We start from the raw sequence: 25,601 nt of genomic DNA, 5'->3' as shown, positions 1-25,601 counted from the left end.
GAAAGGGCAACATGACCGTTGGTTCAAAAATCGAAGAGGCACAATTTTTCGGATTTCGAGAAGCATATTTTCTTGAGTAAAATATGTCGACAATCCCCATACGCAACATCAACTCCTCGGGTACCACAGATAACTTTGCCAAAGATCTCTGACAAAGTTTAGGCACATAAATTTTGAAGGTCCAGCTACCCTACTATTACCCACAAGGGTAAAGGAACAGCACCACTGCTTGATAACTGGAAAGTCCTTATGTGTGTCAACCTCCGTGCTCTGTGGCAAGGCATACTGGCAAAAATGACAAACCTTTACTCACATTCGAGAAAACACTCCCAACAAGATTACTTGCTCAAAAATCGAAGAGGCACAACTCTCTGAATCTCGAGAGCCAGACTCCCAACAGGATTATTTGCTCAAAAATCGAAGAGGCACCGCCCTCCGAATCTCGAAAGCCAAACTCCCAACATGATTACTTGCTCAAAAATCGAAGAGGCACCGCTTTCCGAATCTCAAGAGCCAGACTCTCAACAGGATTGTTTTATCAAAAATCGAAGAGGTACCGTTCTCCGAATCTCGAAAGCCATATCCTCGACAGGATTGCTTGTTCGAAAACCGAAGAGGCACCGCTCTTCGAACTTCGAGAGCTAGATTTCCTTGGATAAAACTTGTCTGCAATCTTCACACGCAACATCAGCTTTCCATATACCACAGACCATTTTTTCAAAGTGCTCTGACAAAGTTAAAACACGTGAATCTTGCAGCTCCCACTACATTGCTATGACCAATAAAGGTAAAGGAACAGTATTACCACTCGCTGTTGGGACAATTCCTATATATGTCGACCTTTATCCTCCACGGCCAGGTAGATCTGCAAATAAAAAAAAATGCTCAACTTTTCTTCACATCCGAGAGAGCACTCTCAACAGAGTCTCTCGAAATACTCAGCTTCTTTTCCCCCGGATAATGCCTTTGCAAACAAGCCACACAAGAGCAAGAGTATCTCATATCATCAGGGTTAAAAGCAAGAATATCCCATATCAAGCTTTTTCCCTGTCTTTTCCTTTGGCCTTGTTCTTACTTGCAAGACAATGAGAAAGAGAGCAATCAGTCAGCACTTGGAATAAAGCTTCCAGTCAGGAACCTCTTGCCTGGAACCTCTTGCCTGATTACTTACCTGTCATTGCTCTCGAGTACTCATCTTCAACATCTTATGCTTCCAGAAAAGATACCACATATACCTGAGGAATAGATAGGGCAAGTGAGAATGATACAAGAAAGCATGTGGAGACAAGAGTAACATAACACGTGCCGATACATCCACTACTTTGTCAACAACAAAAGTATCTCATATCATTATGGTCGAACGTACTCTAGATTTGATGGACTTGTTTTGACCCTCAAATTCTTGAGTCGGCCTTATATTCTGGAGGAAACCAGAAAACCCTCCAGCCCAATTTAAGAATAAGTCTGTGGAAAATTACTTCTTCAAAAGCAAAAGTATCTCATATCATATCTTCTCATTTTTCTTTTCTTTATCCTTTTTGCTGCCTGCAAGATAGGGAGAATGAGAACAATCATTCGGAGCTCGAAATCAAACTTCTGATCTGGGACTGCTTGCTTGGAACTCTGATTGCTTATCTTGTCTGTCACCTCTTTCGGCAAATCTCCTAGCTCGGTGACTTAGGGGACTCATACTACAAGTAAACTTCAAGTCAAATTGATACATTACCTTGTGCATCTCCACCGGTTAAAGATACCACCCCTGGATGGAGGGAAAGTACTTCCAGAGAAGATGCCATATCTACCTATGAGACAAATAAGGCAAGTGAAGACGATACCACACTTCGGTACTTAGAAGTTTCGTGATTACTTAGCGGCTTAGATCTTGCAAGTCCCCAACCGAGGAGCTTCCCTTACTCGAGAACTTAGAAGAGCATTGTTTGTACCATACTATCCCGAAACTACTGAGCACCGGTCAACGTTATACCGTCAAGGACTCAGAAGAGTTTCCTTCCAACTAGAAGGCAAATCACAGCGCGACACGTGTCGACATCAGAAGTCAATCATAGCGCGATACATCTTAACATCAGAAGCCAATCACAATACAAGACGTGTCAATGTCAAAACAAAGTTAGAAACTCTTCTATAAAAGGAGATCATTCTCCCACAATATTTCCTAATGTCATTTGTACTAAATCATTCATTAGTACTCACTAAATAAGAGCTTGAACCTATGTACTTGTGTAAACCCTTCACTATTAATGAGAACTTCTCTACTCCGTGGACGTAGCCAATCAGGGTAATCACGTAAATCTTGTGTTTGCTTCCCTATCTCTATCCATTTACATACTTATCCACACTAGTGACCTGAGTAATCTAACGAATGTCACAAACTTAACACTTTCTGTTGTACCAAAGTCCCTACTGATTTTGTGCATCAACAATTGTAATTTGGAAAAACTTTACTTTGGTGTATGGAGTTTGCAATTTAGGGCTAGTTAAGTACATTTATGACTGAAATTGTTTTTAAAGAAAACATTTTGAGGTTCCAATAGCACTTGATTGAATTATGTGCTTCTTCTTGAAAAAACTTTAAATATTTTTCTATAATTCACTCTCGTTTTACTAAGAATTGGTTCAGAAAACATTTTCAACAAAAGAGTTTTTAGTACTAATTTGGTACTGATGTGCTTTTATAAAAAGCAGGTATAAAAAAAAGCTGAGCTAAAAAAGATGTTTGGTAAACACTTAAAAACAACTTATTTTCACAGTTTTGGATAAAAAAAAACTAAAAACTTGAAACAACAAAAATAAGCTTAATTCTTACAGCACAGCAAAAATAATTTTTTTTCAAAGCACAGCTGTACCAAACTAGACCTTAGTTATTTTAAGAGTACTTTCAAACTTCCAACTTGCACACGGATAGTAAATTAAAAATTCATGAAAATTTCAAGTCGGAGTTCCGATATGATCCAATCTATTACACAAATTTCAAACAATGGGATTGTCCCTTGAAACAGTGCGGTGATACAGAGCAAGTCTATCATCTGACTACCAACGACGGGATACAAAAATACACCGACATAAAGACCGACGTTTAGCATTGTCAAGCTGCAGCCCGAACTTCAAAAGTACGATCGACACAAAACCCGAATGTGGGGAAAAGAAGACCCTAATAGAAACCTAAACATTATATTCTTATCTTTCGTTTCTCGGGGCGTCAAACACGTCCAAAGAACTGTTCCAAGGATGGGGAGTTGAAAGCATTAGAAGCAGCCCGTTCCGTTCTGGTAGGAGATATGTGAAGCTGATACTTGATAAACCTCTGTAACCAACAAATAAAGGAATAACTCAGATGACAGCCATGGAAATGACGCGTATGCATCAGAACATGGGGAATGAAATCGAAGAATGTTGTGTAGACAAACTAGGTAAGTAATAAGAATATACCGATAATTGGAATATGATGTCAGGATTGGTGTCGATATGCCAATCTGGTTCCAATTGCCGAACAAAAGAGGTCCGTCCATTCTCTGTGCTACAGAAGAGAACCTGCAATCAAATCACGAGACTGTAAATAACGCAAGAAACAGAATGAAATAGCAGCATCCTGGCAAGTTGAAATGTATGGAAACTACTGAAAAATTGAAAATATCAGATGGGCATCTATATTTTGTCATGTTCTCTAAACGCAAACTAGATTGACAAGCTAGTATCCTAGTAGTGAGAGTATATCGCACAGTTCACTGCGCCATGCAAGACTAGTCATAGTAAGTTCATTTATCAATTATAACAAAAACACTTCCAAAACTGACTAGAAAATAATAAGACAATCAGGAAAGCACATCTCAATATACTTGAAAAATATGCCTATTGGTTGATTCATTCAAGAACACAACTCAAACCACAGTTAATTCGAAATTTGAGCAACTATTGGGCCTTCCTTCCAGGGTTGACCCCTAAGCTTCTGCAAACCACAATCTCCGTACGTTATAACTCTTAGGGCTGGTTTGGTATTGCTGTGCTTTGAAAAAAAACTACTTTTGCTGTGCTGTGAGAATAAGCGACTGTGAAATAAAGCTGTAGAGTGTTTGGTAAACTTTTTTGTAAAAATGCTTTTGAGAAAAAAAAGCAGTATTATAGTGTTTGGTAAACTTTAATGTAAAACAGATGTGAAAAAAACCAGTTTTTCAAAGCTGGGTTTTGCAGCATCTTGTTTTTGGTTTTTTTTCACCCAAAACTGTAAAAAAAACTGAAGCTGAATGTTTACCAAACACAAAAAAAACTCCCAGCTTTTTTCAGAATCACCTCAGTACCAAACCAAGCCTTAATCTCATTCGACCCACACGGAAATGGTGAAATTCAGGATTACAAGTACTGGTGAGTTTCCAAGATCATGTTTCATTCCACAAGCTCTATTGTATTCCTTATGGGCTCAAATAAAATTTGTTTGTTCATGGTTGACATTAGAACGAAAAAAATGACGAGAAAGCCAAAAACAACTACATGCACACATAAACCAACAAGAAGCAAGTAGAATAACCAAAAGAGTTGGTGGGATTTTTAAAAGTTAACTCATAATGCTATCAATCCATATACCTACCTTGTCTTTGACCAAACCTCCAGATGTGAAAATCCCAGCATCTTCCAAAGCCATTAGAACCTTTTTCTGAAAGCAATAGGCAATATCGTTTCATAAATGGCAATGAGAATGAAAAGAAAAAGGTAAATACCATGAGCAAAGAAATGAAGTAAAACAACAATCTAGGAAACCTATTAAACTCATACAAAATTATAGAGCACAAGTAAAATGATTGAGACAGAGGCTTGCACGCACTTCACTTTCATCATCAAGAACTCTTTCCATGAGATACAGATCACAAAATTTTGTGATCTCCAAGAGTACTTCCAGCACTGAGTACCTCACAGTAACTTGTTTCTGCCAGGAACAATGTAAAAAGGCAATGTTAATCCTTTTTTGGTACCAATTTCTAGCAGCAAATTTACGGAAAGAATGTTGCTGGAAAGAAAATTAGAACACCTGAAGTTCCTCCGGGGTACTTTCCTCAAGGATTACTCCGAGTAAACGACAAGTTACCTACAGATAAGCTTAAAGGGTCAATTTGTTGATTCAAAATCAATAATTTTCTTGCCTAAAAAAAAATCAAACAGATTCTCAGTATATTAAATTACTCCACAGTGTATCAAATACCAGCTAAATAGCCACTATTGAACATTTGAAGCTTGGCGGTTTTAGTTGTGAAGTACAGCAACATCTAAAAGTAAAACCTTAGGTTCTGTAACTTCACCATGAATTTTTCACAACATGCAGTGAGACGCTGAAAAGCACTACACTTACCTTTCTTCCTTCACTCAGTTTCTGCCGAACTATTTGCCCCAAAGTAGGCTGTAATTAAAAGAAACGGCTTCAGTATAAACCATATTAATACAAAGGGGTACCCAAACCCATACGGCAGACTCATAACTTGACAGTTACCTTTACTGGCTGAAAAAATTCATCAACAACGTTTTGGGTTCTTGAGTCCTCTGAAGATGAAACTCCCGGAGTTGTCAATGTTGCATTTGAATTTGAACTGATGCCAGAACTACTCGATGCAGGTGCCTGCCGCTTGGGTTGCCTTCTTTGAGGTCCACTCGGTGGTCTCAGCAGCCTCCATGTGAAAACTATTGCGACAGCAAAGCCCGCAATTGCCCCAATAGAACGTGAATTCTGACACCATATAAAATTTCTTTAGACAACTCAACTTTTGCATTCCCATTCCAGCACTACTTTGATACTTCTAGACAACCCATCACTTGACAGGGTTCGCATTAGCTTCACCTATCTCATGAGTATCTATCTCTTCACCTTAGTCAATTATACTCATAGCATTGACAATCAGTTCAAAGGCAGTCATTGTCCAAAAAGTACACTAATGCGGTAACTACAGGTTCCTGAGTACTAACATACATGACCACGGTTCTTGAGAATACTACAAGACACGGCGCAGACAAAGACACAGACACAGTCGCGGCTGCATGCATCACAATTCTTAAAATGGAGATAAAGTAATGAAGATTAAGCTTCACTAAGTCATTTGAATTGAAAAATCCAATGGCCCAACTCATAACAACATCAAAATGTTCACAAGTACATATCTTTTTTCCCTATACTACAAAATACCAATATGGTCATATCCCCAAATTCCTCTAATTTCCAGTTATGGACCATTTACACACCAAATTTTCTCAAAAAACCTACATCCCAAATCAATCCACATCAAAACAAGCACCCAAATGGACCCTAATCAAATGAACAAACAAAAATTGGAACATAATTGAAAACCCCATGAAGCAATTGAAGATAATCGACAGAAAGGAACAATTTTTGACGGGAGATCCGTGAGAAAATTCGAAAAGATAACGAAACCAGGCACAAAATTGAGGTGCGAACCAGATTGTGGAGGGAGATCGGGAATAGACTGGACATCTTGACAGTGAGATAAGCCCCGAAGCGCTTGATGAGCTGAAGCAGCTCTTCCTTTGAAGACTCGGCCATGACTTTAACCAACGAGAATTCGTCGTTTTGAGAAGCAAGTGTTGGTGAAGAATCAGCTTGAAGACCTCAGGTCCTCCTTCCCATCATCGAGCATGTATCTCTGGAATTTACAGAGAGCGAAAGCTTGTGTCTTTCGTCAATGACGAAAGTGAGAGAAAAGAGAGAGGCGTTGCTGCGAAATTGTGGATTTTTTATTTGGGAACTTTAACAAAAAGCACCCGCTACTACTGTTTACTTTAACGAAAAACCACATTTTTACACTAAAAAGTCAATCCTGGTACTATTTACTTTACCCTTTATTTTATCTTTATCATTAAAACTCAAAGTTTTCAAGCCCTTTTCATTAGTTTTCCTTTTTTATTTTTATTTTTTATCTTCTCCTTTTGTGTTTAAGCTCTCTTTTTTTCAATGTGTAATAAAAAATAAAACTTCCTTTGTTTTATAGGCAAACTTATCAACGAATCACAAAAGTTAGACGAAGGGTATTGAGATATAACGTTGGAGAGATTTGCAAATGGCTACTTAAATCACAAAAAAGTTTGATACGTGAAATGCATCACATAAACTTTGTAATGTTTGACATATGATATGCATTTATGGTTTAAGTTTATTAAGCGGTCATTATTTAGTGAACTTGTTAATAGACAAGCACATGCATAGCACGAGACAATGTTAACTTTAATCTCTATAGTGGTTAATCAAAATACAAGATGGTTGAATACGAGATTTTTATCATTATATTAAAGTGTCGTTCAGATATGAAACGATATACATTGTTCTTTCATGATAATCACTGTTTAGTTCACTTTCCAAACTATTAGAAACTTTGTTTAAGGACTAAGTGACTTGAAATACAAGTCTCTCTCTTTAATCTCATTTATGACATTGATTTCATACCTTAAATCCTACGGACTCATTTATAGTATATTATCTCTATAACAAAAAGTCAAAACTCATGAATGAATGAAACTTGCTCGTTTAGATTCGATTCTTGCCAATAGCAAATTTGAACTCATTATTGTTAGCACATTGTGAGGCTAAACTCACATTAATATAGATAATATCGTTTATTCACAAAAAAAAAAAAAAAAAAAACTCTTTTGTTATTTAATTAATATAGAGTTGTTACAATATATGAATTGTCGTCAATTTATCAAACGACACAATAAATCAAAAACTGAAAATTGCATAATGAATTTTTATCTATACTCATTTTTACCAAATTGATGTCTGGGTTTAGTGTAATTAGGGTTTGTTCTTTATAAAGAGTATTTATGCAGAGACATTGAGGGTTTTTTCAGGCGTTTACAGCTAAGAAATTGGATTTGGATTTCCAGGCTCAATTTGCACATGAATTATGATTTTATCTTTTCCCTTTATCTTTTCCCTTTATCCATAGTAAACTTAAAATTTGATTCGTTCACCAATGGTATTTTTTTAGTACAATCATATATTTTACATTAAAGTAGAGGGAGTTTGGTAAAACCATATTTGATATTGAATTCGTCATCTACAAGATTCGAACTAAGACCTCTCACTTATATATTCACAAATGTCATCTAACATATGTGAGAAGAGGCGGTGATGGAATGATGATTCATATTAAACTAATTCATATTTACATATCAATCTCATGATCGTTAACAGAAGAGTTTATCCTTTTATATACAAACATACAAAATACAAGTACATAACCAACTGACCACCCTGAAAATTGAGAAAGGTGCACATCACTTTGTTTACATTCACCACAAGGACTTACATGATACGGGTTTCGCTACAGTGACGTTTTGTACCAATTAAATGAAAACATGTATATATTTTTGTCCATGTTCTTGTTTTATTGGCACAAGATATCACGTAGTGGTGTACCTATTGTACTATGTAGGTTGTTCTTCATTCAAAATTAATATTACAAAAAACACATAAAGGTGATACTTCTAAGATATTGGCTGCACAAAAAATAAGTGTTGCCTTGTACTCAAGAGAATTGAATTTAGGCCTTCATATATTGTTAGCTACATTTTCTAAATTTGGAATGGATGTCAAAATGCCTTAATTAGAAGGGGTTAAATCCGTCAATGGATGTCAAACTACCTTGGCCTTCATAAGATCTTACTTACACTGAAAATACAACTAGCAATATTTCAAGCCAATCACATATTGTAGTTTGTATTAACTTTTCCGCATAGCAGTGTCTTATTAGTTTTGAATATTGTCACAGTTACATTTACGATGCTCGGAAGTAAAGTAAAAAAAGGGTAAATAAAGGAAAAAGGTTAACCAGGAGACATGAAAAAAAAAATCAATCAGGGTCAGTCCACAATCTGAGGAAGTGAGGAACTCAGTGTAACTTCTGATATCTGAGGTGGTAAGGAATTACTCTCTGCATTTTCTGGTATTTCAGGTACATCATCCACACCGTTGAGGACTAACAATGGCCTTTCAATCATTCGGCATGCCCCGTTCTGCAAATTTTCTTTCTCCAAGTGGAAGCAATAGCTCTCGAAATCCCTAGAGCTCACCGTGACCCCGAAATCCAACAGGAAAAGCAACTCCAGTTCTAGTTTGTTTAGTTCAGCATTGCTCACTCCTCCGACGCGGGCGTAAAACGCATTGTTGTAGTGCCTGCATGTGCAAAATTTTGTAAACAGAAGCACAAACATAATCAAACGTAGAACCTCGGGCATGTGTTGCGAGGGAAGAACTGAACACAAGACCTCGGGAGCAGAGGTGAATGCTCGCTCATATATATACAGTTGAGCTACAAGCCTCTTACTCGCACGTCTTTTTCTTAGAACTACAACAATTGGTGTCAATCTGAATCAAATGAATAAAAAATTGGAAATTCCAGCAAATCTTTGACACAAATCAAAATCCCCCAGTTCATGAAAATTAAAGACGATGCAGGTATAAATACTTACACATCATCGAGCATCTTAGAAGCAACCATAACGCTTGTGACCAGCAGCCTATGCACGTTCAAGGACAACACAAGAGAGTCAGGGTGCTTATGAAGCAGCCTATCTATATACGCATATCCAACCACAAAACATGATGGACTGCAATCTGTGTACTTGTACAGCCTCTCCAAGTACTTGGGTATGCTTATGCTCGGGCGCCTCACGCCGTGAAACACATCCAAGCTCCTTCCAATCCCCGCCGAGCCACAGCTCCGCCCATTGATTTGTTGGCTCAGGTCATCTGCGAGCGTGTTATTTCGAGCCACCAGTTTTTCAAGAACGAAAGAGAGTATGGTTAACACTCTCGGGATGCTTGGATCCGGCAGGCTATGGCGGTCGGTGAAAGCGCCGGCGGCTAACATTTGGACATTAACTCATGACGGTTGGTGGTCTCAGGTGGGAAGTGTGTGGGTGGTTAATACTTGAAGAGGGTTTGGTCTTGCATGTGTGCATATTATCTGGGTTGAGGGGTAAACGAATGACGAATTGGATCTTTGCCACGTGTGCATAACACTCTGGAGATGAACTTTGATTGGCCAGCACCAAATGCATGAAATATGTGGTGGAAATTCTTCAACAGCAGCACCATTGCTGTTGGCTCAAAATTTCATACTTTCAGATATCGACGAGGAGTCAAAAGACGCGAGCGAGCATAGCCACATTGATTGGATCGGATGTGCTTTCTCAGTACATCCTTCTCCCTAAGCTGAATTAGTTTAAAGTAGAAAATCGCTTGTACAAAAATATCAAAAAGGAAGCGTTATACGAATGTCGTTTCACAAAATGAGGTGCCGTATATATTCTCTCCTTAATGTTGCAATGTTGAACAGCCTAATCAATTTATCAACAAGGAACATTTTTCATTTGTTCATGTAAGTTGCAATTGAAGAAACAAAGGGCCCTCTAGGGGCAAAAAATTATACAAAACTAGGGATGGCGAGGATTTGGGGAAGGCGATATTTGGTCGATGGTCTATACGCTGTGGCCATTAGAGACGAGTAATCTGTCTTCCTCATTTGGATTGTCGGCCATGGAAAGCTGAATGTTTGATTTAGAGCTCATCTTGTTCACCTCGTTTTCTACGCGGAAGAAAACCCATTGGAAGCGGCGGAAAATCTCCAAGGCAGTGATTGCGAATACGGTAAGGTAATTGTGGCGGAGATGGGAAGAGAGCTTGTATGTCCAGGTACAACGCAGAATCAGGTTGCTACCTATCACCCAGAAGTAAACCTGCAACCCAATTCACATAATGATTTCAACAGCAAACAATGAATGAGGATTGCTCTAGAGACGTTAGCTCTAAGGACGAGTTAAATCTTACCCATTTCCGTCCATGTATGAGGTTTGACAAGAATTGTTGCTTGCTGATCTTGAAAATCCGAGTGAAACCACTGAGAAAAGGGAAAAAGATATTTAAAGAGCATGACAAAATAGTATTCAGGATGCAGCAAGTTCTAAGCATGAAGAATCCATGTTCTCATATGCCCCGTAACACCTTTTCACTGATTTACAAAGAAGCAAACAATCGTCAAACAGCATGGAAAATTAAGTTTCCCATTGTATGATCATGAGTTCATTCTAAATCTGGTTGCGTGTGGAGTGAATCTGTGGTAATTGTATGAACAAAAACATTTCACATACCTTAAGTCCCAATCTCTAGTCACGTCCCAGTAGAACGAGTACAAAGAGTTCAAAACACCTGAGAGAAGCCAGAGGGGCCGATAAAAGGTCGTCCACTTTTCAGGGAAGACATGATATTTGAGGGCTGAAAGAAAAATCACAGGTACTGCAGTAGAATACTTCAAAGCTGAAACCAGAAGCAGATAAAAATTAGTAGTGTAATGAAGCAACAAATCCATCAATAATTCATAACAAACCGGCAGGTATTCAGAAACATAGAAATAGAGATTATAAAGTGAAGCAACACAGATATTACAGAGACCTTTAATGATCTTGCCAACCGCACTTAAGAGAGCGGGCACAGAATAAGAATTGCAAGATCGCACGCTAAAATTCGCATGCACCACAGAGTCAAGATAGCTGGATGTTTTTACATTATATGATGGTTATCTCTAATAGGAAGAAATATGGCCAAACAAATTGAGGAAAGAATTTGAGGCCAATGAGAACCATTGAAGGAAATACATGTAAGAAAGATGGCCTAGTATGCGTACCATTTAGAAGGGTTGTTTTCTCCCCAGTATCCTTATATTGTCGAAGGCATTGAAACAAACGAAAAAGGTAAGGCAAAACAAGAACCACAGGGATTGCAACAGAGTGACTTCCACAAACTGAGTCAGCTTCAAACCATGCAATAGTGGCAACCTGCTTTCATATAAACCTCTTAATAAAATATAGGTGAAGTAGCAACACTTTAACAAACAAAAGTGAAACATGAACTGAAGGGACACAGTCAGAGTGTCCGCCACAAGATCTCTTGAACAATGCAACAGAACAATTTAAAATAAATACATAACAAATTATGTGTATTAGCACATGAATCTCCTCATCACTTTTTTGACATATTACTTTGTGCAACTTCAATTACATATTTGTACTTGAATGTATTTTTTCGTGGCACCATAGTTTTCTCAAAAGCATAGGAAGAAACAAGTAAGCAGTTTGGTTGATGCAATTCCTCCATCACTGCCATTTGTTTTAGCAACTTATACTATTGTCTCCTCAGTCGTCACTAAGAGCTTCATGGCAACGACAGAAGATGAAAGATGGATGCTCAAATTTTACTATACCCAAAGTTAAAGATGCTCAGCATAGGCTACAAATTTTCTTATGCACTGAAATGCATCTTACAATCTTTTAGAATAAGAATCAATTTTTTGGGTGATTAGCAAAAAGAGAAAAGGACGTAGAAGAAGAATCACAATGAAAAGGTGAAACCCTAACCTGTCGATGGACCATTCGACATACTGATCGCTCCAAATCTGAAAGCACCTGCATAGGAATGACAAACACAATTGGAATCAAAAGGCATGGTGACAATCAGATATCATAGATGCCAAACTATTTCTTGATTCTACACTCCTATTAGGTTAACCACAGTAAACTTGCACACACACTACACAACAATCAACAAGTTTAATATGCTTTTTTAATCACAAAAATTGCACTCTAGTACATGCAAAACCACTTGTATAATTGTAAAAGTAAACATCAGGATACATACCTTAGACATGGAGGTCAAAATATCAGCCAGGAAAAAGTCAGAAAATGATATTGCCTGTTTTCACCAAATAAGTAACATAACTGTAATTAATCATAATATAGACAAACAACAATAATCAATAAATGAGACCAGAATATATATCACTTCTAGGCAACTGAGCATTAACTAAATGGGAGAACTGTACTTTCTAGTGTGTATAGTTCTCCCAATACTTTCGAGTAAGTAGAAAACAAAATCAAATAGATGGGAGAAGGTCCACAGTTAGGTTTGAAAGAAACAAACTTGCCTGTAATGGGAGAACTATACGCCAAAGAGTCCTTAACAAGTAAAAGCGAGATGACAAATAGAAAATGTCAAAAGGGAATATCAAAAGCATTGCAACAGCAGCATATAATAGTACCTGCAGAAGAATGCAATTAAAACTTAGCCCAATTACAAGATACTAACAGATGGAAGAGAAAAAATGGACAATAGCATTGTCAGTATGATAAATAATAGTACGTAGACCATAATCTGAACAATCATAATTATATATCTGCACTGTTTATTCTATAAAATGAAATACTTCATTTAGGCTTGGAAGCTTTGGTCATTCAAACTAGTGAACTATGGGTTTTTTTTTTTTTTTTTTTTTTTTTTTATCACAGACAAATGCTATCTTAAATAGGTACTTCAAAATCTATATGGATGCATCTATTACACTGGTTGTGATGCAGCAAGTGACACTTCTCCATGCGAATAGAGATAAAGATAAGCTGTCATGCTTGTCGGCACAACAATTGTCATCCATGTCGCACACTGCAAAAAGCATACTGAATGGTAAGAGTGAATCAATGAAACAGGGAAGTAAAGAGAATTAAAAAAATTCAATGTCCGATATGTCAAAAGTAGTTAACCAACAGCATTCCATAAAGAAAACATGCTACCTCCCATTAACAGGAACAGCTAAGATGAAATAGGCCATCACACCATTACTTTTTTCCAATATATATATATAGAGAGAGAGAGAGAGTATGGACTTCAAACTTTTAAATTAAGAAAAGTTCTAAAAAAATGCCATTAAACAGTCAAAGCAGATGAAAATTAAAATTCCGTATATTGTTTCCATAAGGAAAAAAATATACATTGCAATTTCCAAGGTTTATGTTTGTGCAGCACAACCTTTAAAGTTCCAGATGAAAACAGAAACAGAAAATAACTCCATAACAATTAGGCTAATAGTTCAAGATGACCGAGTTGTTGCACTGGTACCTTCCATATTTCTCTGTGGGTCAAATGATTTTGATCAAGATCAAAAATTTTGGCATAGTTTACATTGCCTTGAGCAAAAACCCATAGATTGACTCCCCAAAACCAAACCATCATAGTCTGCACATGTCAAAAACAGACGAAAATGTTTCAATAGAAGGATAAAGAATGTTGAAGTATGGTAGGATAATCAATTCTGATAAGAAAACTAACCACAAGAAGTAGAGGATTATAATACAAAAATGCCTCGTATAGAAATAAATCTCGCAGATCCGCACTCATCCTCATGACAGAATCCCATCCAACCTGTAAATTTGCAGTTAGTTTGGTAACAACATCCTTGCAGCACAAAACTAACGTATTTTTGGTTCTTGTCGATTTTTTTGGTAATAAAATCAGAAACCTCACACCAGCAGTAAAAATAGAATTGTGAAGAACTGACCTTGCAACAAATGAAACCCCAAGCAAAGAACAGTAGGACCTGTACATAAAACCAACTTAGGAAGCCATGAAACTAAAGCCAAGAAATAGAAGATGTAAATATATATGACACATGCTATTGAACTGAAACCCAACACAATTGTAAAGCAGAGAAGAAATGATCCACTTCTATCCAACTTTGGTGAGCCAGGCCATCCATTTCACAATTTTTCAATACAATAAATAATGAAAAATAAATTGAAATTCCCTCCTTCTACCAAGTTGAGAATTTTACAATTATTCAGCAAAACTACGCAGAAAATAACTGGAAACGTAATTCAGAAAGACTAAGAATATTATCATAACGAAACCTTAAATCTCCATAACATAGCTGGAGATGGCATTATTGCAGCAGTACTCCTTGGTATGCTTGGCATGCTTCCACCCTTCATATCGTTTCCCTCTATCAGACGCAAGAAACCCTCCTCTGCACCATTTTCAAGCTCACTTGTACCTGAAAGATTTTTTTCTATAAATATAAAGCCGTGACAAGAGAAGAAAAAACAAAAGCCCCCCCATGGTAGATATATCAATCACAACTCATAAGTCATAACTCAAACACTTAATTGTACCCAGATCAGAGACAACAGGTCTGCTACCCGACTTTCTTAAGTGAGGACTATTGGAAGGCACTGTCGCAACACCTCCAAACATAGATAAAACTAGCAACTAGGAATTTTCCCTCCGCTAAGCCAGCCAAGAAACTGCAGCAAATGAAATCACAGAGAAATTTAAAATTTCATTATAAAGTGACCAAAAGAATTCGGAAAACCATTGTCTTAAAGTTTGGGAAGGTGGGATATCAAGCATAACATCTTTCTAACTAATGATTCATAGATGCAATAGCTTCATTCTAAGATCCCGGACGCAGTCTAAACTGCATAGCTCTGATATGTACAGTAACTAATTCAGCTGAACAAAAATCAAAATTCAAAGCCACGCATCTGAGCAACAACATTAAGATCTTAACAGTGAAATAAAAGTATGGACTAACAACGATCAGCATTGATAACCACGAGCTGGTGACCGAGTGGTAAATGACGGATTAAGAGGCTTCCTTAAAACTAAAAGCTGGAGGCCTCGGGTTCGAAACCCGCTGTCGGTGTGGAAGCCAGACTTGTACCCAGATGGAGAACCATGGTTGCCACCGGTTGTTCCCCTTTTGGAAAAAAGAAAAAGAAAAAAAAAACGACCAGCATTGATGGGCAACTAAAAATCCTATCTTTATGAATAACAAGCACCAAATTCACCATTTAATTAGATGCTAAAAAAACTTATACAAATCCCATTTCGTTAACCAACTAAACAATCAGAATTACGCAAACCACCTTATAAAAACTTCTGAATTCACCAAAGCACTTGATGAATACAGCTTCTCACAACCCAAATCCAAATTCCCCCAAAAATTCAAAAAACTCAGATGAACCAATCGATACCCAATTCCCAAAATTCAACAGAAAGCAATGCAAAACACGCAGAAAACACCAGAACGAGCAAAAGCAGAGAGGTGGGATTGAAACAGTTGAACAGGAATCAGATCCAAACGGAGATTAGAGAGGGAGAAAAAAATGGCTTTGATTAAATAAACGTTACCTTGCAATGCGAACCTTTAACGGGTTCGCTGGATCTCGAACCTGATCTGGTGCAAAAGGTTGATGGGGTTTGAGTGAGGACCAAGCAGGAGGAGGAAGACGTAAAATGGTAATAGAATTTAGAATTTAGAATTTAGAAATTAGAAAAGGACCTATTTTGAAATTTTAATAACTCAAGGGGAGTTTAGGGATTTAAATTGTTGTTTAAGGCATATTTGGTATCGAAATCAAAAACGTATTTATTGGTCCATTTTATTTGAGACGATGAAAATGAGAAGCATCAAATTGGAAAGAGATGCCCTTCCTTGTCACCTTCTTCTTGAAATCAAATATTCTGCAATGATTTTGTGTGCGGTATTTTTGTGACATTTATTATTGATTAACGTATTTTAATAAATTTAACCCTTATTCTTCTTAAAAACATGTATTTACTGATCGGTTTCTAGTTTTATTTATTTCATTATTTACCAACATCATAATCCTCGCTTAGTGTTACTTTATTTCATTTGTAAGCAATAGATAGATTTTAGATTTAACTGTCTTAAGTGATTACTTTAATATCAATAAATATTGACCTAATTTTTGGTTCCAAATTCCCCTTCCCACCAACCTATGACTAGCATCAGAAAAGAAAAATCCTTCCCTCACTTTGTTGGCATAAAATCCCTGGTCAAAAAGTAAACGCAATAAATATACCAGATTACAAACAATTAACAAGACAAGCCCAAAAATGCCGAAAACTGGAGACTACTAGATGCAGTCAACACGCCAAAACAGCGAAGTATTTTATTTTTTCGGGTAACACAACCCAACACGATCAATTGATCAATTGATCAAATGGGTGGTATAACATAAGCACGACACACAATTAGTTTGAGAGAAATTTTCTTTTTGTGAGAGAATTATTTTACCACCAATTGGCACTTAGTTTAATGGTTTCACACTTGATTGAAAAAACGTCTACCATTTCAACTCTTATGAATGCAAGAACTGCACATATTCATATGTTGTGATGGGTTCTTTTTTTTTTTTTTTTTTTTAATAATTGGCTAGTGGTTTTGCCATGTGAGTTCAACCTTCCGAGAGTCGTGATGAATTCGATATTTGTAATCAAGCGCATACTCAACCTCTCAACCTTGATCGAGTGTGTTGTAACTCATCTGAAGTTTGAGATAACCAAGGGTTATAATTATATGTATCATCAAGCCATCCCAACAATGTAAACATCATTCCTAAACCAGTCCAGTCTTCACGCTCACAACATAAACTTTTTCTTCATTTTATTTTATTTTATTTTTTGATCAATTTTTTCTTCTTTTTAATTCTTCATCGCTGGCATTATTCTTTCAATATAATTTTTCAATCTGTTTCTTTATAATTTAGGGATTTAAGGGTTTAGGAATCTTTGACATTACAGTCCTGTGTGGTGCAAAATATATGTCAAGAAGATTTGCTTCAATTGGTTGTGCTTTGATATTAGTGTTATTAAGGTTTTGTAGATCGCTTCATTAATACAAGTACATACATATATACACACACACACACACACCAAGAGTTAATTTGGCAATGAATGATTGGAATTATATTTACAAAGTTGATCATCGATTCAATTTACGTGAACCCTAGCATATTGACAAAATACAAATGTAAACCCTAGCACAGCTTACGACTATGCAGGGTGCAGCAACCCAAAACTGCATGCATTACATGTACTAAGCGTTACAGAATTAATCAGTGTAACAAATTGCAAAGCACTACATATTGAACAATAAACAAATTAACTAGTAACCTACATCCGTTCAACTTCATAACGTGAGACAGAATTGAATTACTCGATTAATTACTTATACGAAAAGTGATTACCGATCGAATTTCAGTGGTATACGTAGCTATATAAGTTGACTCCACATGTCCACATGATTCCCACCACTCTACCCCAATAAGCAAGCAAGCAACAATGTGGAAGTTGTTGACAATTTTGGTTGTGGTTCTTCTGGCTGCTGTAGCAGCTCGTGCTGAGGAGGCTCACTTTGGGCCTTGTGTCATCGACAGAGACTCACCATGCAATGGGAAGCAATGGGGGAGGCGGGGAGGAAGGGATTATAACTTTGGTGTTCCGGCACACACGGTTAACTCCGATCAACCAGCATCTAGCCCCGATAAGCTCAGTTCTGATGATTTTGTTGATACTCATTATCATATTCCAAAATCAGAGCCACCATCATACTTATGATCAACAACTTCTGAAAATAAAAATACATTTTCATTTTCTTACTTTTTTTCTTGGAAGGTCTTAAATAACTTTTTTCGTAAATTTATAGTGAGTGTGGTCCATGAATAAAGAAGATGAATTTGTTGAAGTTCCATGTATGGTGGTGCCTATGGTAGGAAGGTTTTATTTGTGAGATGTAATATTATCATTATAAACTGATATTTATAGGAATGCCATGTTATTTACATAAGGAATAACGTTCTTTGTAGGGGTCTCTTCTTTATATACATTATTTAGCGAGCACCTTGTTTATCATATTTTTTTTAATTAAGGAAAACAACTTACATAATACTTAAATTGTCACATAGCGTCTCATGCAATAAAACAAGAACATTTGAACAAAAGTTTACAAACGTCATTATCTCATTGGCACATAACGCCACTGTGACAATGTACTCGTACCATATAAATCCATCTACTAATAAAAGTGCATGTATATGTGAGATCCAAGCGAATTAGAGTGGTGATTGGTGAGTAAATGCAAGAATATATCTACGTTGCAACACTCCTATACCAACGTAAATCACTCCATGGAACCTCACAACTATACCCCAAAACACAATTCATCGTTACCATTGCATCTCTAGATCTCTCCTACGTATGAGTTGATAAATACCAAATAAAATGTTCAGTGATTACCAAAACAAAAATAAATAAATAAACAATGATTTTTATTTATTTTTTGTGAAAATAAAATGATCTATAAAATGCACAAAAACACCTAAAGATATGCCCCTAAAGTCTCAATGAGCCAAGACCACAAATGGTGAAATTAACATATAAGATTTCACAAAGAGAGTTTGATTCCAGGAGACTCCAACACATGTCACTGCCATATCCACAACCTTATACATTAGAATATTCAAAATGTTTTTCTTTTGAAACAAGAATATTCATATAAACTTAAATGTCTAAGTTTCACATAATTGTTCATCAATGTTATTTGTTCTTAATATAATTATGTTTTTTTTTTCAGTGAGTATTCTGTTTTATCTAATATTAATACAACTAAAACTGCGGGGAGCCTCACAAGTTCCAACCAACCCCATCGAAAAATTTGATTTACTAATTAATTACTCTGCTTACCTAATTAGAGTAACCCTAGGCCTCAATCTGAATACACAAAAGCACAACTGGTGTTTCCAAGAGCTAAGAATAGGCCTTACCGTAAGGTCTTTTTGGCTTCGATACTTAAATCTCTCACCTAGAAGCAACAGAAAGCAGCAGAGTTATGAACAGCGAAATCGAGAGCAGTAGTGATCGAAGCTTCAACCAAGCTGTCGTCAACATTAAGTTTTACAGAGGACTCCCCAAAAGGTTCGACCCAAAGTGGAGCAAGAGCTTGTTGGGTCCTAAGGTCAATTGTTGAGGTTAATTGGCAGAAACCAAATAAATGGGTGGGTGTTCATTCTCCTTATTAACTGTGCTTCTCACTTTAATTTGTTTATTTCAAGGATTATGAATTTTGTACTTTTGAGTTATAGAGTAAATAATGATTAACATATTGATTTGAAGAAATATCGATTTTGGATCGGATTTCATGCAGCCATCAAATAAAACTTCGAGATAACATTTGCCATCTCATTGAAGATACTTTCAGAGTCTGTTTGATTATGGTTTTAGTTTGTGTTTTCCGATCAGAACCTTCTGGTGGACGGAGCCACAGTTGTGGATGTTCGGCCCATGGTTGATCAGTAAGCTGTGGCCTTTAGCACAGTACCTTAATTTTTCACACTGTGGCGAACCAATCTATGGCCTTTGGTGGGGTTATTTTTTAAGGAATGATCATTTGCTTGTATATACTTTAGCTTTCGGTTTTTGGCCCGATGAATTCGCAATTTTGTTTTTCAAAAATTGATTATTTGTTTCATTAAATATATAAGTTTTTTTTGTTGAAGTTAAAAGGACGAATAGATTGAGAGAATAAAGCTGCTTAAGATTGGATTCTCCATGTTAATAACTTCTTAACTCATAAAAGGTCTCTCCTAAATCCTCACTTCACATCTGTGATCTTTGTATTCCGAGCTTCGCTGACTTGTCGATCAGCTTGTGATTGAATTTCTACACTGGCCCACACCTCCTTTTTCCACTTATTCATCCCCTTTGCCAGGCCCACATATTGCCACGTCTCAACTACCCAGAAACCCTAGGACCGGCTTGAATATATACAAACCCTAAAGAACCCTAACTACCTTTTACTTACTCAGCTGATGAGCTGCGTCAATGTCAAGGTTTTGAGTTCTTATTGCTACTGCTACCTTCTCACCGTCGACACTTCTTGTTTTCAATAAAAAAAAAAAATCATTTTAATAATCAACAAATTTTGGTTTTGATGCACTTACTGATGGAATGCATGTTTGATCCTGATTTTGTTTTGATGGTTTCGGCAGGAATTCGCTCCATTTCCGGCCAGTGAGCGCTTATTGCAATCGCTCTAATTAGTTTGTTCCAGTTATGATATTAAAAAGCAAACATAAAATTAATATGTTTTACATAATATTTTCGAAGTGAAATTAAAATTGATTGTAACCATAATCACTACCATTGTTTTGGAGCATAGTTACTCAGGTCACTGGTTAGATATTTGTATTTCTTGATCTGTGAGTGTTGTGTTGCTGATATGTTTTTGTTTTTTGTTGTTTGAAAATGATGAAGGATAAGAGAAAGCCTTTTTGTGGTTGGAGCTTAAAACCATAAACGAGACGGAATCCCGCCATGATCCATGATTTCCAGTCATAGATCGTAGCTAGGAGGAATAAGCAATAACAGTAAGAAGGGTAGTATTAGTAGGTTAATTAGAGAAGACGAAAGCTATTTATCTTCATATTTATATTCAGTTCACATATATTTATCTCCACCAATAAAAAAACAATGGAGCCTCTATGTGAGTTTTGTGGGATGGCAACGGCAGTTGTCTACTGTAAAGCGGATCTGGCTCGCCTTTGCTTGTACTGTGATGGATGCGTGCACTCAGCTAACGCTTTGTCACGCCAGCACCCTCGTTTCCTTCTATGCGACAAGTGCAATGCTCAGCCTGCTATCATCCGATGTATGGATGAGAAGACGTCCTTATGTCAGAGCTGTGATCACTGGAGTCATAACAATACTAGTATTAATGGAATTACTACTGCTTCAGCAGGAGGTGGGATGGGGGGACATAGGACACATGCATTGACTTGTTACACGGGTTGCCCTAGTTTGTCTGAGTTTTCGAGAATTTGGTCGGTTCTTGAAGGATCTTCTTCTTCAGGTGGTAATTTTGAAAGTAGTAACTGGGATCAGTCACTTGGATCAGCTGTAGTGGCAATAAATCAGGATCAGACTAATTACATTAGTAATAATGGTTTGGAAGGTAGAGATAATAATGACAGATCATTTGGGGTGGTTGTCACTGCTGGCAAGTTGAATGGAGGATCATCATTAGATCAGTCTTGTGGCCGCAAGTTTGATCCTTGGATAGCCAGTAATTCAACTTTGATTCCATCGAATCCGAATTGCACTCCTCACGGGAAAGATCAAACACCTTTCTTGCCTCAGGAGTCTAGCCTGCTAAAGGTAACGTTCTGTACTAGCTAGTTATGGTATTTTAATGCAACTACATCTTTAATACAACTATAGATTAACATATTTTTGGTATCCTTCTTAAGACGGTTTGGATAATTGGATCTTATTAAGAATTAGATAGTTTCACAATCCCATATTGAATGTGATTCAATGATCTGAACCGACTATTTGTTAAGTCCCCATTCAGGGATCATATTACAAGAAGTCAATTAAATCGGAAACCATGTGGTCATCCAATTATGACCAAATAAATTGACGAACATAGTGTTTCCGATAAACACAAAAATGTTCGTATTGATTATCAAATGGTCAAGCGATTTTTCAATTTTTGTTGATTCTTTGCAGGGAAGATTCTCATATGAGGATATCAAATTAGACGGTTCGGATTACTGAAGCACATTGCAATGTGACCTCAACAATGTGATGTAATTATTTATTTATTTATTATAAAAAGGGATCCTCTTAAGAAGGGAATAGATACACAAGGGTTTGGGAGATGAGTAACAATGCAAGTCAATTTTGTGGCAGTAAGAACTTTAAGAGGGCCTCAAAAAGACAATAAATATAGTTGCAAAAACCATATAGAGGCACTTTTAAACTAGTTTTCTTCATCATTCTGTGCTATTTAATAAATTCCTTATAAGTGATTTGTTTGGGTTTTGCTTGTTTAAGCTTGATTAATGCATTGCTATACCACTTATCACATGTGCTTCAGGGTTGTACCAATTTTAAAGATCTTGCAATTCAGGATAGCAATGTCCTATGTGATGGCCTCAATGTTGATGATGTTCCACTGAACTTTGAAAATCCTGATGGGATATTCTGTCCACAAGTTCCTTCTCCATACCAGTTTGAGGATAGAGAAATGGATTGCTTGTTAATGGAGAAAAGCTTATCAGTCACTGAGTCTAATGGTCCTAATGAGAATGCTGCACAGGTGCTCGCATACTCCAAATTAATTTCAGATTTTCTCGTGAAATCATCTTTCTTTTATTATATGATGCCTCTGATTTGAGATATGAAATTAATGATAATGATTAGTTAACAGAAATTGGTCAAAATGATAGTTTTTCAACCCTTGCTGAAATGGTCAATTCTCAAATAAAAGTCGTCAATATACCAACACTAGCTATGTTATTAATATTTGATCAATATGTTGTTAATATTTGATTTTAATCGGTTCAACAGTTGAGATTTGATTCCAAATATTAATAGCCAACTTTACATTACTCAATGGTATCTTAGGAATGAAATGATTCTGTTGACACAGGATATAAGGTTAATTTCGTGGTCCATTTTTACACATCACTTGGTGCAGCTCTGATTTGATAGGTTAAAAACATGTGACTATTAGGAACTGCTAGTTACCATATTAACAATTATTTTTTATTTTTTATGATAGACTGCAAGAAATAAATATTTGTCTATGCTTTGAAGTTCAAGGAATGATTACTATGAGCTAACAATTTGAAAGAAAAAAAATGACTGAAAAGAAGATGTAAAAAATGACTGAAAAAGAAGAATTCTTTTCCTTTCGTTGCAAATCCGGTTGCATTCTGACTTGACCTGATTTATTCACAATGCGCATGATTATTGTTTTCCTTAGGCATCATCATCAGGACAACAAGACCGTGCAGCATTTCAATCCTCTTGTGGATCAGATACTGTTATGTCAGGCATGAATGGTAGTGCAAACTGCTTACTCATGAATCCTACTTGCAGCAGAAGCATCAACCTTGGATTTCCTGCCGCCCAACAAGTTCATCCGAGCATGTCACTTACACTGTCCAGCATCAGCAGGGAAAGCAATCCTGATTACCAAGATTGTGAATTGTCACCAGTCTTTCTAACCGGAGAGCCTTGGGAGTCAACTTTGGAGGCTAGCAGTCCACAAGCAAGGGACAAGGCTAAGATGAGATACAAGGAGAAAAAGAAAACTCGCACGTACGTGTCTAACCTATGTATATTAGAATGGCATATGCACTATTTAAGGCATACTTGCTTTACATTTACTTAGAGTTTTTTGTGTTTTTGATGTGTAGGTTTGGTAAACAAATAAGATATGCCTCTAGGAAGGCCAGAGCTGATACCAGAAAACGCGTCAAAGGAAGATTTGTTAAAGCTGGCGAAGAATATGATTACGATCCCCTTGTGACAAGGAGCTACTAAGGCATATATCAGCAGAAAATCTCTATTTCTTCAGCTGCAAGGCAAGGCCTTATTGGATAAAATAATCCACCTACATCCGTGCGCGCATCATGTTCCTAGTACTGAGATGACTGTGATTCCATAATCATAGAAAAATAAACCCCACATTTTTTTCCTATGAATTTGCTTTGCATAAATATTTTGAACTCAATCATGTTTTCAATAATGATTATCTGAGTCACCATTTCTTTAAGTTGCACAAATCATTCATTGGCGTTTCTAAATGAAGCCTTAAGTTCACAACAATTAAGAGCATCTGACAACTACTTGGATCAAATTGGTAACTGACTATATACTATATATTCAGTCAAAGAATTTAGCGAAGAACTCCGCAAATTCTACGTCCCTACAACGTACCTTTGCTGCAAACATCCCTAACTACAACTTACATTTTGCAGCAATGGTCTCTGTCATTGTAATTTCCAAACTATTATGAGACAGTGGTATACTATATCAATTGTGTATTGGTAATTGGATATCAGGATTGCATACTAAAAACCTCTCATCTAAGCCATATATATCTACACTGGTTTTTCTTAAATGCAAGGCATCTTACCAAGTAAACTTTTGCACTTTAGAAATAACTGAGCACAGCCTTGCCAGAACAGGCTACTCATTGTGGAGCACGATCATCATATAATGTTCGACTGAGAAGGTAGCGAGAGGTTTGCAACGAAAAATACTGCACAAATATGAACTAGTAAGTAACACCGTTCCAATGGCTCTAAACTTTTTCAGTAGCAATTTACAAGAATAGCTTCAAGTAAAACAATCAAATTGAGATACAACTCTTTTGTGTGAAGTATGATAATCATCTGAAACTGGTTGTACTTATAACCATTTCTTAATAAAAATCCGCTCCAACTTCTAGTTTTAGCAGAATTGGATGATTAATTTAATTAGGATGAATTTGAAAGGATGCTAGTAGGTAGCTAGGCAAAAGACGGAGCTTACATTTCTGTGATACTTACGATAATCAATAACTAAGAAGCATTATCTCAGTAATCTTGGTCCTCATGCCATTAAATTTAAGATTACAAATACATTAATAAGAATTTAAAGTTAATGATCTGACAAAAAAAAGGTGAATTCACAATTCCATAAATTCAGGACTCCATCTTCAATACCTCACAGACTATATTGGTTCTCTTATCAATTAACGATTCAAAAGACACAACACCACAATAGAATAAAATCATATAAAAAGAATAACTCAAGAATTAAAATGCATATCATAGAAAATTAAAAGAAGGCCTTTTCTGTTTAGCTGACCATGCACTGGTTTCTATCTACCCGGCAAAGAATGGTTGGAAACATCACCTCCACCGCAATCCCAACAACATATCTTCGAGTAAGATTCTGGCATGTCTTACACAACAAACACCTGGCATGCCTTAGGGCTAAGAAATTAGCCCCATGAACCCATCGGTCACATTTCCGGCACAAAAATGCATCATCTGCTAGGCAATACAATGAAGCCCTTGAGTTGCATAGTTCACAACAAACCAACCTTCTTGAAGGAATGATAATTGGT

The 25,601-nt window shown here is 36.6% G+C and overlaps 4 protein-coding genes across 9 annotated transcripts; 1 reads left to right on the top strand and 3 right to left on the bottom strand.

Annotated features, from left to right (window-relative positions):
• Positions 1 to 2,923: 2,923 nt before the first annotated feature.
• Positions 2,924 to 6,752, bottom strand: LOC126583141 (peroxisome biogenesis protein 22). The gene is made up of 8 exons (XM_050247436.1): positions 6,452 to 6,752; positions 5,495 to 5,728; positions 5,357 to 5,404; positions 5,039 to 5,095; positions 4,835 to 4,936; positions 4,601 to 4,666; positions 3,448 to 3,549; positions 2,924 to 3,322 (listed from the first exon to the last, which is right to left on the bottom strand). The coding sequence occupies exons 1-8, from the start codon at positions 6,554 to 6,556 to the stop codon at positions 3,218 to 3,220; spliced, it is 819 nt and encodes a 272-aa protein (XP_050103393.1). The 5' UTR covers positions 6,557 to 6,752; the 3' UTR covers positions 2,924 to 3,217.
• Positions 6,753 to 8,725: 1,973 nt separating this feature from the next.
• LOC126583157 (cyclin-U1-1) lies at positions 8,726 to 10,161 on the bottom strand. The gene is made up of 2 exons (XM_050247459.1): positions 9,481 to 10,161; positions 8,726 to 9,184 (listed from the first exon to the last, which is right to left on the bottom strand). The coding sequence occupies exons 1-2, from the start codon at positions 9,879 to 9,881 to the stop codon at positions 8,872 to 8,874; spliced, it is 714 nt and encodes a 237-aa protein (XP_050103416.1). The 5' UTR covers positions 9,882 to 10,161; the 3' UTR covers positions 8,726 to 8,871.
• A 132-nt stretch (positions 10,162 to 10,293) lies between these two features.
• Positions 10,294 to 16,220, bottom strand: LOC126583156 (uncharacterized). 5 transcript variants are annotated; one of them, XM_050247454.1, is made up of 14 exons: positions 16,025 to 16,220; positions 15,004 to 15,135; positions 14,743 to 14,885; positions 14,394 to 14,432; positions 14,165 to 14,257; positions 13,955 to 14,071; positions 13,406 to 13,501; positions 12,990 to 13,103; positions 12,704 to 12,757; positions 12,424 to 12,471; positions 11,694 to 11,844; positions 11,161 to 11,326; positions 10,841 to 10,910; positions 10,294 to 10,749 (listed from the first exon to the last, which is right to left on the bottom strand). In XM_050247454.1, the coding sequence occupies exons 2-14, from the start codon at positions 15,083 to 15,085 to the stop codon at positions 10,492 to 10,494; spliced, it is 1,431 nt and encodes a 476-aa protein (XP_050103411.1). In that variant the 5' UTR covers positions 15,086 to 15,135; positions 16,025 to 16,220; the 3' UTR covers positions 10,294 to 10,491. The 5 variants fall into 5 exon arrangements, with proteins under 5 accessions (XP_050103411.1, XP_050103413.1, XP_050103412.1 ...); XM_050247456.1 differs by having other exon boundaries at positions 15,031 to 15,135; positions 16,025 to 16,219; XM_050247455.1 differs by lacking the exon at positions 16,025 to 16,220 and adding an exon at positions 15,760 to 15,972.
• Positions 16,221 to 19,402: 3,182 nt separating this feature from the next.
• LOC126634202 (putative zinc finger protein CONSTANS-LIKE 11) lies at positions 19,403 to 24,028 on the top strand. 2 transcript variants are annotated; one of them, XM_050304698.1, is made up of 5 exons: positions 19,403 to 19,692; positions 20,951 to 21,850; positions 22,608 to 22,796; positions 23,466 to 23,803; positions 23,902 to 24,028. In XM_050304698.1, the coding sequence occupies exons 2-5, from the start codon at positions 21,167 to 21,169 to the stop codon at positions 24,026 to 24,028; spliced, it is 1,338 nt and encodes a 445-aa protein (XP_050160655.1). In that variant the 5' UTR covers positions 19,403 to 19,692; positions 20,951 to 21,166. The 2 variants fall into 2 exon arrangements, with proteins under 2 accessions (XP_050160655.1, XP_050160654.1); XM_050304697.1 differs by having other exon boundaries at positions 22,575 to 22,796.
• The last annotated feature ends 1,573 nt before the right edge of the window (positions 24,029 to 25,601 follow it).

Source organism: Malus sylvestris, chromosome 9 (genome assembly GCF_916048215.2).
Source record: "Malus sylvestris chromosome 9, drMalSylv7.2, whole genome shotgun sequence".
Taxonomy (NCBI): Eukaryota; Viridiplantae; Streptophyta; class Magnoliopsida; order Rosales; family Rosaceae; genus Malus; species Malus sylvestris.
This window is presented reverse-complemented; position numbering and strand designations above follow the sequence as displayed.